General features: G+C 39.1%; 1 protein-coding gene across 1 annotated transcript in view; it reads right to left on the reverse strand.

The window, feature by feature from the left end:
• Positions 1 to 7,739: 7,739 nt before the first annotated feature.
• The window catches only part of LOC147638162 (uncharacterized), a 39,363-nt gene continuing 33,796 nt past the window's right edge, over positions 7,740 to 13,306 (reverse strand). Inside the window, exon 3 of the mRNA XM_086798746.1 lies at positions 7,740 to 7,838. Coding sequence (XP_086654872.1) covers positions 7,740 to 7,838 — 99 coding nt within the window. The remainder of the gene's footprint in view (positions 7,839 to 13,306) is intronic.

Below are 13,306 nucleotides of genomic sequence, written 5' to 3' on the forward strand. Positions count from 1 at the left end.
GATAAGAGGTGTATGAGATGTGATAAGATGTGATAAGATGCGTATGGAAAGTGATAAGATGTGATAAGAGTTGTATGAGATGTGAAAAGATGTGTATGAGATATGATAAGATATGATAAGAGGTGTATGAGATGTGATAGAATGTGTTAAGATGAGTTAGGATGTGTTAAGATGTGATAGAATGTGTTAAGATGAGTTAGGATGTGTTAAGATGTGATAGAATGTGTTAAGATGAGTTAGGATGTGTTAAGATGTATATGGGATGTGTTAGGACGAGAATGGATGTAATATGGTTGTATGAATGTGATGTGGATGTATACCTGTAGATGTGTATGTATGAATGTGAATGTGGATGTATGAATGTAGATACGGATGTGTATCTATGTATGTATGAATGTAGATACGGATGTGTATCTATGTATGTGAATGTGGATGTATGAATATGAATGTGGATGTATGGATGTGGAAATGGAAGTGTGGATGTATGAATGTGGATGTGTATGTATGTGTGTATGAATGTGGATGTGGATGTATGCATGTAGATGTGTATGTATGTATGTATGTGGATGTAGATGTGGATGTATAGATGTGAATGGGAATGTGGATGTGGATGTGGATGTATGGATGTGGATATGGATGTGTATGTATGAATGTGGATATGGGATGTGGACGTATAAATGAGGATGTGAAAATGGATGTATGCATGTAGATGTGGATGTATGGATGTATGCATGTAGATGTGGATGTATGGATGTGAATGTGAATGTGTATGTAAATTAATGTGTTGTCGATATGAGGAAATGGATGAGAATGAGTACACATTGAATGGAATGTGGAATGAGGACTAAGGAGGGATAATGTGGAAAGACGAGAGTTCGATTTAGAAACTGTATTTTGTGACTGTTTGTAAATGGATGACTGTTTTATGTCAAGAATGATGGGGAAGCATTTTGACCGTCTTGTGGATTAAGGTCATGAAGACCTAACTGTTAAAGTTGCAACTGCTGACGGAGAGTCAATGGAGGACGTCTCGCGTAGCAAGGTCTCGACCAAGGTCTTGATCAGCCTCGGTTCGATTTAAATGGTGAGCTTCCGGTACGGTGGATGAGGGACCAAGGAAGCGGCCTATGAGTGAAGCGCTAGGTAACCTGCGAAGGATCCTAGAGGGTGCTGACCATATGGTGCTCGAGCTCTGAGCCGTCGAAGATACCCACACGTGCGTCGTGGAAGATATTGGAACAAGGAGTAAGAGTTGTTTTCTGAAACCGGGCATGGATCTGGTTGATTGACCTTGCTGGTCCTCAAAACGGATGAGTCCATGGCTCTTTTATATGAATCTATGGGTTGATATTGCTGATCTTCCACGGAGATTTCATTCTGTTATATGAATATATTGCCGGTTACTATGAGCTAGGAACTATGGAAAAGGCCCCTGAGTGAACAGGTGGCGAGCGTTCTGGTTGCCAATGATGCCATAAGTATACCGATGAATGAATGACTGGAAATAAGGATTCAACCAGAGACTATGAGGATTGTCATCAGTGACATAATGGTTTCATTAAAGGATTGTTTTAAAGTTAGCTGATGCTAAGAAAAAGGTAATTTCATATTGGGTGTATAAGTGGTGTGACTAGTTTTATGTTTGCATGAACTACCGGTTAGGGGACCTTGGAACTCTTTTCCTTGGTACCCGGGACAAAACCTAACCAAATTCTTAATTGGATCCCATCACTACAGTGGTTGGGCGGTTGGCTAATCCATGGGACTGGATGGGGTTAGGCTGGACTGATGGATCCGTAAATCGAGACCCAATTTCTGTTTACGATAGATAAAGTAAATCCCGGATAGTATTTGTTCTATGGATAGGAATCAACGACTGTGCCTCTTAATGGGAAAAAAAGCGTTGATCCCAATGATCCAAGTGCAAGTTTCTTCCTTGATCTGACCGAGTATCTTTATAGGTGCAGTCGGCGGATCAGCTTGATCAGTAATGGTCTTGACTACGTTAGAGTAAAGAGTTTATCCTGGTGGAATCGCCCGTACTTTCCGGGTGAAGGAAGTTTTTTCGGGTTCGGTTTTGGAAAAACCGACGGATTAGTCTCTTGTCCGGATATCCGTGGGCGAGGTCTCGAGTGTGGGACCCCTGTCCCGCGCAAGAAGTGCTACTTCCGCTGCTAGTACCCCGAATCTGTTGCTCGGTGGGAACATGGATCTTACACCTATTATATAGGAGGGCCCTCAAGTGACTCTTGACTCTCCATTTCCCATGTGTGACCCTTGGATGCCTGACCCTAACCTTAACCCTTAAGGTTAGTCCTAACCCATGCTCCACTAGAGCTTGTTTCCATGCTTCCATGCTCACAAGCCTAATGTGGGTGAGATGTGGGTTAGCCTCCTAGTATATGTACACATAATATGCATATAACATACTTCCCCTCTCTCAAAACATTGCACTCTTGCAATGAAAAGAAAGAGAATTGCGCTGAACAATCTCAACCGACTCCCAAGTTGAAACCTCTATTTTCCTATCTTTCCACCTAATTTTAACCTCAGGGATTAGTCAACTACAAAGTTTCCTTTCCGTGAATTCAAGTACGCCCTAGGTTGATACCCATACATAAGCATGAATGGACTAAAACCAATAGCCGTATATTTAAAACTGTTATAGGCAAATTCCATCATTGGAAGATATTTTTTTCTAATTTGATGCTTTTCTAGAGTCATATGCACAAAGCATATCCTCTACAATCTGTTTCATACGGTCTGTTTGCCCATCAGAGTGCGAATAATCAGAATAATTCATACTCAAAGTAGTTTCCTCGTTGTAAACCATTCGGAATAAAGTAGGAAAACATGGCATTATAACAGCCGGAACCAAGGATTCATCTGTGCCCCGATGTACCCACATCTGCACATGGAAAACATGGCATTATAACAGCAGGAACCAAGGATTCATCTGCGCCCCGACGTACCCACATCTGCACATGGAATTATCGACATCCTGAGTTATCCATATCAACATAGAGAGTCATCAACGTCTCGATGAGTCACATATGTCCATCCGTAAACCATCAGGTTGATTGTATAAATCACCTAAAGTATGGAACTAGAGAAAGAAATGCCAACAAAGGAAAGTCTAAATTTCCTTAATCTGAACACAATAAGATAAACTCGTTGTTGAACTTCTAAAGAAAAAGATTTCGGCAAGTGAAAATGCCGATGAGATTACACTCATCTATACATGTAGGCTATAGATACAAGAAGTTTATCTAGAGAATGCCCACACTATAACTTCTAGTGAATTTAGAAAATGAGATTGTCTTTTAATGTTGAAGTTAACATGCTAAGTGATGTAAGCAAAGCAACAATCTTGAGCCCAAATTATCCCATACGATAATATATGTGAGGGATCACTAGCGTCCCATACCACCATGATACCACCCATACATACCTTAACAATTTGAAAACTCCCTAGTATGCCGTCTAGGAAATATGAATAAAATCCTGTATAAAAGGAATAAGATGGCCTTATCCCAGACTTTCACATACTAAAATTTGTCTCTTTATACCTGAGACCACATCAAGGAATAACTCTTTCCGAGTATATCATTAGAAAAGAAATTGAATTATTGGTGCCTTTCTAATGATAACTCCAATAAACACAATAAAGCTGGGGTAGAAAAAATAACTCACCTAGATATATAAGCAACTAGGTATCCGAGTTGAAATATGTACAAGAGTACAAGCAATATACTCCAAAATTAAGTGCAAAAAACGAAGGCAAATGGTACCTTCAAAGCACATGATATTATCTAAAAGATTAAAAGATCCTTATAAAACTATGGATAAAAGCATAGAAGCTTCTCAAATCCATGAAAACCATAGTTGATTGATCATAAAAATCAATGCATACCATCTAATGGTCATTAATCATGCCAAAAGAAGCATTAAAATTGGTGGCTAACTCATCAATCCGGAGTATATATCTACGTGTTGTTATTCAAGTAAAACTCCAAAGTAAGCAAGTGAAACACATGTGTGTAACACTCATTAAAAAACCCCTAGACCCAAGTGATCTAGGCAGAACCTGATGAGTCCAAATAAAACTTGGAAAACATCCAATAAAATCCACCAAAACAAACCGATCAACTAACCCATGATAGAACTTGTCTTAGGATTAAGAAATTAAGCACAGACCACACTTAGACAAGTGCAAAATAAATTATCATAGAAAAGTGTCAAAGGTGAAACACACTTTGAATGGAGATTCTAGCCACATTGAAGAAAAAAGAATGGCTAAACAAAGGTAAAAAATCATGCAAACATCGTTTAGAATTAATCCAAACAGAAATAACTACTAATACGAGGTACAATCGTATTAATAATATGCGAATAACTCGCATCTAATTAATGTCAGTACGAAAAAATGTACTTCAATATTAAATAACCCTCAAAAATATTAAATTCTCGAGAAAAAAAATTATCATGATTTTTTCATAATTTTTTCTAATTTTATAGGACCTCAAAATATGATAATTTTGAATTCCACCAAACCTATCTTATGGCATTCCAAACCTATATTTTTCTAGAAAACTTTTAGCAATTAGATTTGTCAAAATACCATTGATATTTTAAAAATACCAATTTTTAAGATTTCTAAAAAATAATTTCTAGAAAATTCCTAGTTTTTCCTGAGAATCCCATCATTCACGAAATTTCCAATTCCGCCCGCCAATTCTCAAATCCAATGAAAATTTACAATTTTAGTGGATTTTTTAATTTTCTGGGTCAAAAAATATATTTTTAAAGGAATTTGAATGGTCACGGGCGCCCGCCGAATGGACACACCACCATGCCAAACACCAACCCCACATTTTTCATAAATTTAAAATAACCTTTGTCTAATTTTTCACTAATTTCTTAGAATTTTTTGAGATTTTTAAATTATCCCGAATGCATTTAGAATATGAACGGTCAAAAAATTTCGGAATTGCAACGATTTTTCCGGAATACGGAAAGCCAAAAGTTTTGGGAAAATGAAAAGACAAAAAAAATCAGAATGTGAAAGATCAAAAGTTTTCGAAATCCGAAAGGTCAAAAGATTTCTTAGAATTCGGAAAGCCAAAAGGTTTCGGGAAAGCGGAAAGCTAAGAGTTTTCAAGAAAATAAATTCTAGAAATTTTCAGAGAAATTTTTTCTTAAAATTTGGATTTTCCTCTTTTTGAGGCTTTTTACAAGCTTTTTTTTGAAACAATTTCAAAAGCTCTTTTTTTTGGTAATAAAAAACTCATTTTAAAAAAATAATAAAAAAAACAATATTAATAAGCTTAATCAAAAGCTTATATAAAAATTTTTAGGGGGGGCATTTTTTTTCCGCCGGTGGCTGCTGCGCCCCCCCCCCCCCCGCGTGCGCATAAAATATGAAGGAGAGGAGAGAACCTCTCCTCTCCATCTCCACTCCTTCTCTCCTCTCCATCTCCACTCCTTCTCTCCTCTCCATCTTCTCCACTCAATTCCCCCTCCTTCTCTCTCTGTTAACAGAGAGCTTAACCTTAATTAATGATTTTATTAAAGTTTTAATTAATAATTAAATATTAATTATGATTATTGTTTAAATAAAACAAATTCCTTTTAAAAGGAGTTTACACGGCAGGAGAGGAAAAAAGATGAGAAAATCAGAATTGAGAGGCAGAGAGGGTCCCACGCACACGTGAGAGCATTTCATGCATCAACATGATGTCCCCTAGTGCATTTCACCAGAAAATCGACAGAAATTTGATCGCATACTCGTGGAAAAACCCGAAAAATGTATAAAAAATATAATTTTAACTATAAAAATGCTCTAAAAAATTCTAAAAAATTAGAAAGAAATTCCTAAAAATTTTAAAAATTTAGAGAATCCATTCTACCAAAAATATCCAGAATAAAATATGTGGTATTTTTGTAAAAATTTCTATTAATGCTTATTTTAAACCATAAAAAATAGGAAAAATAAGCATTAAACTCATGGAATTCCCCCGCAACGTCGATTCGTCCATTGAATAATAGTAACATGCATTCCAATCGCCATATCAACAATCCAAATGTAAATAATAAACACAAATCAACAAAATAATATTTTTATTAGTAAATATTAAAATTTACTTCAAAAACAATACCAAAAATTACAAAGAAAAATCAACATTAATTAACTAGAGATTGCTCCGATACCACTGTTAAAACCCTCAGATCTCTCTAGATAATTGTTATGCCATAAACATGCATAAATCAGGCATAAACTCATCCACCCGAGCCCAAGGGATGCACACATGAATTATAAATGAAATACATACCTCTACCTTGATGTCCCATACCATCAACAGGTATAAATCCAATCCACTAGCATGTAGCTATAGTGTGAAATGGTAGGTGAGTAGATATGGACCTCTACACAAGAGACCATAGCCTAAGCCTCCAAGCCCCCCAAGCCTCTCTTGAGTGTGCCCCATGCCCCTATTATATAGGAGGGCCCTCAAGTGACTCTTGACTCTCCATTTGGCATGTGTGACCCTTGGATGCTTGACCCTAACCTTAACCCTTAAGGTTAGTCCTAACCCATGCTCCACTAGAGCTTGTTCCCATGCTCCCATGCTCACAAGCCTAATGTGGGTTAGCCTCCTAGTATATGTACACATAATGTGCATATAACATTTAAGACTCTTTCAACAACAAGGTCTTTGGGAATCCAGAGGGAACTTCGTTGTCATGTCGGGTATGATTGATTTGGATGAGGAACGCTTCGGCAAGTCCTTAATGCAAGATCTGGGGTAGTGGATGTACAAGTGGGTGAACTCAATGGAACCTAGAGAGTGGGCAAAGGCAGACCCTTGGGGTATGCAGTGAGATCAAAAATAATTAATGGCAGTAAAGACTATGAAAGATAACCTAGAACTAGGTTATGAAATGAGTTACGAGGAGTAGATTGCTTATAGAGATTCCCAGCAAAGGAGAAGCCAAGCGAGGCAAGGTCGAAAGTACAAGCGGTCGTAATGCTCAAAGAAAGATTAGGCCATTAGGCTTGGCAATGATCTTTTGATTGTAAAGACTATACTGTCATTTTTGTGTCAACTTTGTATACCTATGTAATTTTCATATGAACAAGGATTGTAAAGGATTTGGTGCACTGATACGAATATATTTGGCAATTTTGTCCTTGTAGATTTTGGTGTATTTCAACTCACACTTTCATCAATTTTTTTGAAAGAAGAGTAGAAATTTATACTAGAAATAACAATGTCCACATGGGATGAAGTAGGAGCTCAAGGTACAAAGTAGATAAAACATGAGTAAAGGTACAAAAAAATAATTGCTGAAATTTCACCCTAACAAAAGGTGTCCAAGCCCTTAAGTTTTAAGAGGAGAACTACATGTCAAAAGGCATGGGGAAAAGTAGGATCAAACTACAGGTTAAAAGGTATGTTATTATAAATATGTTCTTCATCTCTTGATCCAACCTATAAAGGTTTGTATGACCAAGTATAGGCTCCATATGTAACTTGATGGCACTGACCAAGTGTGAGTACATGAGAACAGGAGGCTTGCTACCAAAAATCATCATAGAGTTTTTCATAGTAGTGTCTTGTAACTACCAATGAACGTGCAGCCAAAACATTACCCCAATTGTCCGATCATGCTCTGCCAAGTTTTTCCTTTATAGCAATGCACTTAATGATATAAAACTATATACCATTATGGATGTCCTATACATTTACAGCAAAGTTGGCATCACTCAAGGCATTTGGGTGACTTGCATACAATGGGACATCGGTATCATCCTCATCACCTGAGCTACCATCATCCTGTTCATCATTAGCCAGGGGTTCAATAGTGCGGTACTCCCAGCTCTATACAACTAGCTTATTCCTCCATCTTCTCCAAGGCCCATCCAGCTCTATACAACTAGCTTATTTCTCCAGTGTGGTACTCCCAGCTCTATACAACTAGCTTATTCCTCCATCTTCTCCAATGCCCATCCATACATTGATCACAAAAGCATGATAGTGTTCGACAAATTATAGCCCATGTATGAGTGGATGAATATCCATTCACTAAATGCATAGAGCAGGACTTGTTTATGCACTTGTAATCCCACTTATTTTCCCTTGACACATCACCTACCTTGATCTCCTAGAAGACCCTGTGCACATCATTGTGAGAAAACCGTGTCCTCAAGAAAGTAACACAATCACGTGTACATTTTAGCATGCATCCATTTGGTTTAAGTTATTCACGTGTCAATCCTCATTTTATGACTGCACTTGCTCCATCGTGTTCTCCCTTTCCGTGCCCTGAACATGGAAAATTCCACACCATCTCCAAGCCAGTCGTTGGCAAAGTATCTCACCACAAAATAGAATGGACGCTTCACCTTTAATTGTGTTGCACAACCATCTGACCACACCCAATGACGTTTCAACTCATGCCCTTGATCCTTAAGCCACCTATCATGCAAAGGTAAACAATGTTGGATGAACAGTGTGTCATGTGTTTTATCATTAGAGATATAGAAGTGATAATTCTTTTTCACATAATTTTTATTGGTATGAATATAAGTAATGTGTGCTAATATTGTGACCTGATCACAGTACCAACACATAGACTAAATCTCATTTTATTCCTTAAATTAGTAGTTCGCTACAAGCCCCTTGCATATTCCAGCAGTTGTTTTTAATCTAGGCCTACATTGTTGGGGAGGTGGATACTTGTGAGGTATCCTAACTTGATAGCGTCATCTACTAGCCACCACGAGAGAGCATCTCCAGTTATGGCAAAAAAAGAGAGGAGCAATAGGGCACCCTTGTCTAGTGGATCTTTTTAGGCATAAGGCCTCTGAGAGACTACCATTAATGGTAGCTCTAGCAAGAGCATTATGGAATAGAGTTTTGACAAATCTAATAAAATTGGTGGGGCCAAGACCCATGTCATGGAGCGATTGAATGAAGAAGTCCCATTCAAATCATCACTGAGACCACTACGTCATGAGACCTTGTTATTAGCAGACAGTCTTTGAATTGTTGAGATTGCCACATATAGATTAAGTTATGCACCATGAAGCTCTTGATTTGTCTTTGAAAAAAGGATATGAAATCTAGACCATTTGCGCCATTATGAGATCTTTCCTCTTTTTCTTACACCATCCTCGTTGGCTTGTTCTATGTCTTGACACAAGGCAAATGGCATCTAGGGTGCTAGGGGTAGATTGGAATGACGGGGCAAGGAAGGTATAAATGTGTGTGGCCAAAGAAATCATAATGGTAGTGCTAGTGCAAGAAGATGGTTCCTTACATTTCATTGGGGAACAAGAGTTCATCAACATTGCAGAGGAGATGTGACCACTGGCAGAAGACATCTGGTAGGCTAATCTGATTATGTTTCTGTAAAAGAGTTATTGAAATCTAGATAAGTAAAGTGTGAAATTTTAACAATTTTAATTTTTAGGTTTTGGAGGTTAGTGCCTGGCAAGGGTCTTCAAAGGAGGGGTTTGGCTTGGATGCACTTCTGAAGCTGAAAAGCGAGAGTGCACTTATGACTTCTTCCATGGAAGTAGGTTCTCGGGTCAAGGGTCCTTACATGAGAAGTGCTATGTTTTCAAGATGTCCACCATTGGAACCGCTTCAGGGTTGGATTTGGTGAATCAAATGCAACAGACTAGCTTTGGAGACATGCCTGGATATAGTTCGGCCACACCCGATGAACATCAGATTGGGTGACCATGCCTTGTCATGTGTATGATCCAAGGTAGCATATTACCAATGTAGAGTATTAAGGTAGTTAGAGCTTGTCAGTGGTGTTACATCATAAATGACTAGAGTTTTCACGCAGCATGCATGATTGTGACATGTGAAATGAAAGAGGATATGGAGGCCCAATGTCTATTCTAGGAATGCATTAATGAACTAATGGTAAGCCGTGGTTGTGAAAGGGTAGATTTCTTTGGTTACATAGCAAATAAGGCTCAAGCTAACTGGAATGCAATTTGACATGTGTTTAATGGTGGGAAAATATAACGTCCTGAGACAGATAGGGAGAGGTCTTGCCTATTTCATTAGGAGAAGAGCATGGTTGCACACAAAGTATGTGTGCGTTACATCTCAACGAGAGCACAAAGCAATGTGCGAGAAGTGGCGCATGGCTCCAACCAGTGAAGCTGCATCAGTGGAGGTGTGATTGATACGTCAATGGTGGCACAATGGTCATGTGATGGATAGGAATATGTCAGGAAATGGACTCTTGGTTGAACTAGTGGGAGGTGCGCACAACACATTGGGGTTTAGTCATGACAACAATAGAGAGAAGTGATGATGATCCAAATACCCCAAGAACAAACCTAGCAGAAAGCAAGCATGGAAGTTGGCTGACAAGGGAAGGATATAGATGCAAGATTTCTCTTTACGATGCATGTAATACCAATAGGGAAAATGAAATTTTACAAAGCACAAAGGCAGTCTCTTACTCTCAAGGCAAGCACATAGGAAGAGGACCCAAGCTTGGAGAAACTAAAAGAACGGTGCTCTACAAGCTTAGCCCAAGTGGTCCAAACAGTTAATCATTCAACTGCCAATGTATAAGGTGCCTACCACTCTCATCGGACAAAGAAAGTGCACATCACAAGAGACCACCCCGCTGTGGTCATTGTGATATTGATGATAAGGCTACGCATCAATCAGAGTACAACACACATGTAAGAGACTACAAGTATGTTGGGAGGCCATGGAAGATCATTTTTAAGGATCATGATACAAGCAGTACTCTAGAAAGAACATCAAAAGTCACAGAGTGGTGTCATTGAGCACAAGGTGAATGAAGCAATGTGGGAAATCCAAAGGGCATGCATTGGCAGCAAGGCCACATGTAGCGAAACGCCTCGTGGGAGTAAGAGGTGTGGGCAACACATAGTCAAATCTGTGAAGGGTGTGCCTGCACCAGCTTTTGAAGGCTATTGCAAGCACCCTAATGGTATCATTAGACAATGGAAGTGATTCTTTCCTGACCATGTGCTTCATTGCTATATTGTGGACACCAACATAGACCTAAAGCCCAATCCACCACCCAAGATATGGCCAATTTCTATAGGAACTAACCTCATAGACGAGGAGGTATATTCTTTATGGAAAGCTGGATACCAAGTGGGGAGCAAGAATGCAAAAGGTGTTATGGCCACCCCAACACATATAGTAGTGGGGCTTTAAGGTTCTTTACAATTGCAACTTTAAAAGAGACGCCATATGGGTCCACTACTAACACAGAAGCTAGTGGCTCAAGTATGTGAAATGGCATAAGAGTCAAGTACTGCAAGTTGGAAGCGGCCAAAAAAATAAAGGCCACTTTGAAAATGAAAGCTACAGTGGTAGAAGAAGTGTAGAGATTGGAGAACAAGTATGAAGTTTTCAAGATCGAATCGCACGGGGATGATGCACACATGGGAAAATATGATGTGCATGTGAAAGACAAACTGTGTTGTACATGTCCAAATTTTGCAGATAGGGAATCCAGGAAGAAGTATCTTCCATGAAAGCACTTGTACTTCATTTATATACGTGTGCTAGGCTTAAGCCAGAGCGAGAATATGTTCATCCACCAACCTATCCTATCGGACCTTGAGCTTTACAGTGCCTTGTCTCTCGTAGGAGAAACTACCCTAATTTAGACAATTGAATGCATGGATAATTAGTTGACCTGTAGGATTTTGAGACCTATGTAATTTATATACGATAATGTGTGGTGGATACTAGGTGGCAAAAAGAACGTGGCAAACCAACAAGTGTATGTGCGTAGGTGCGAAATGAGAAAGGAAAGAGCATGGGTGAATGAAGGAACTGGGTGGCGAAACTTTCTGGAAGAAAGGAGGCGGTGATGGGTTAAAGACATGGGAGATTTTTTTTGAAGGGGTGGTTTATTGATAGTGTGGCTAGAGAAACCACCAGAGAGAAGAGAGAAAGAGAGCAACTACATTACAGAGGTTACCTGTGTAGGTCTCTTTGTTTTGTTGAAGGTTACAGGCTGAAGGTCCTGTAGATTTTAAAAATAATAGAGAAGACCAGTTCAGTGTGAGAAGGTTTGTTTGTGTCGTGAGAGAAGAGGGTGTGTTGAAGACCAGAGAGTTAGCTCTAGGATGTGGTTGCCCAAGGATCTTTGAGGAGAATCTTTGTTAGAGACTTAGCTTAGACCAGTTCTTGCTTAACTGTAACTGCTATTTGTCTGTTGAATGTTGGTTTGTGTGTGAGAAAGACCTGTTGGTAGTGGATTTAGAGAGTTTGAAGTTGTGTTATTGAGGTCTATTTGTGGAGGACCCCAAAATTTTTTTAATGTTTTCTTCTGATATGTTAAGAGCCCATGTCTCAGGGATGTTGAGACACTGGTGTTTTTATCTATTTGTTGATGATAGAGAGTTTAGACTATGTTTGTTGTGAATGAATGAAAAGTGTTTTGATTTGATGTTTTAGTTATGGGTAAAGGTGTTGTTTTGATAGAGTTCATGGAGATGGAATCTCTGTGTGTCAGTTTGATGTTTGGGATACTGGTGCTGAGTCAATGCTGACTCACTCAGAATCAGATGAGGGGGTACAGAGTTGGCAGCATCATCAGATACGATTAGCTGCTGCTGAAGGTGTAGAGGGCTAGGATTGGTTTATCTAGGTTTGAGGGAGGTGGTTTTAAGTCATGTTAAATAGTTAGAAGACTGTCATTCAGTAGTCAGTCGGCAATCAAATAGACTGAATAGTGGTTTAGAGTCAGGTGTGAGTCAACTACACAATCAGTTGAGTGTCCATAGTGTTGGATCCTTCTAAGGTTTAAGTGTATTGAGTTTCTAAGAGAGTCTGAGAGGACACATAAGTGAGGATATCTCAATCAGGCACGCGAGGCAGCTGAATCAGTTTGGTCTGTTTCCGATAGTTGAGTCAATTTCAGTCAGACATGTGTCAGTAGAAGATCAGGAGGGTGTCAGCTGAGGTCAGCTCTATGGCATATAGGTTGAAGATTAGAGGTGTTAGAGATCAGGTCTGACTTGGGAGGACAGCTGGAGGAGTCAACTGGGTCAGATTGGGGAGTGTTGATGTGTTTGATTGTGTCAAATGAAGCTCTAAGAATAGGTGTAGAATTGATTGGTGCCCTTTGTGTTTTCTTCTTGTGTGCTTGATGGTGGTGTTATAGAGGCCATCACCCAACAACCTCACATGCTTTAGTGCTCCCATTAAGGATAAAAGAGTTCAAATAATTATGTCATGAAACTCTCTCCAAATGTCTTCGCCCCTCTCTCTCTCTCTTT

Source organism: Cibotium barometz, chromosome 5 (assembly GCF_041138505.1).
Source record: "Cibotium barometz isolate CiBa-2024 chromosome 5, ASM4113850v1, whole genome shotgun sequence".
Taxonomy (NCBI): domain Eukaryota; kingdom Viridiplantae; phylum Streptophyta; class Polypodiopsida; order Cyatheales; family Cibotiaceae; genus Cibotium; species Cibotium barometz.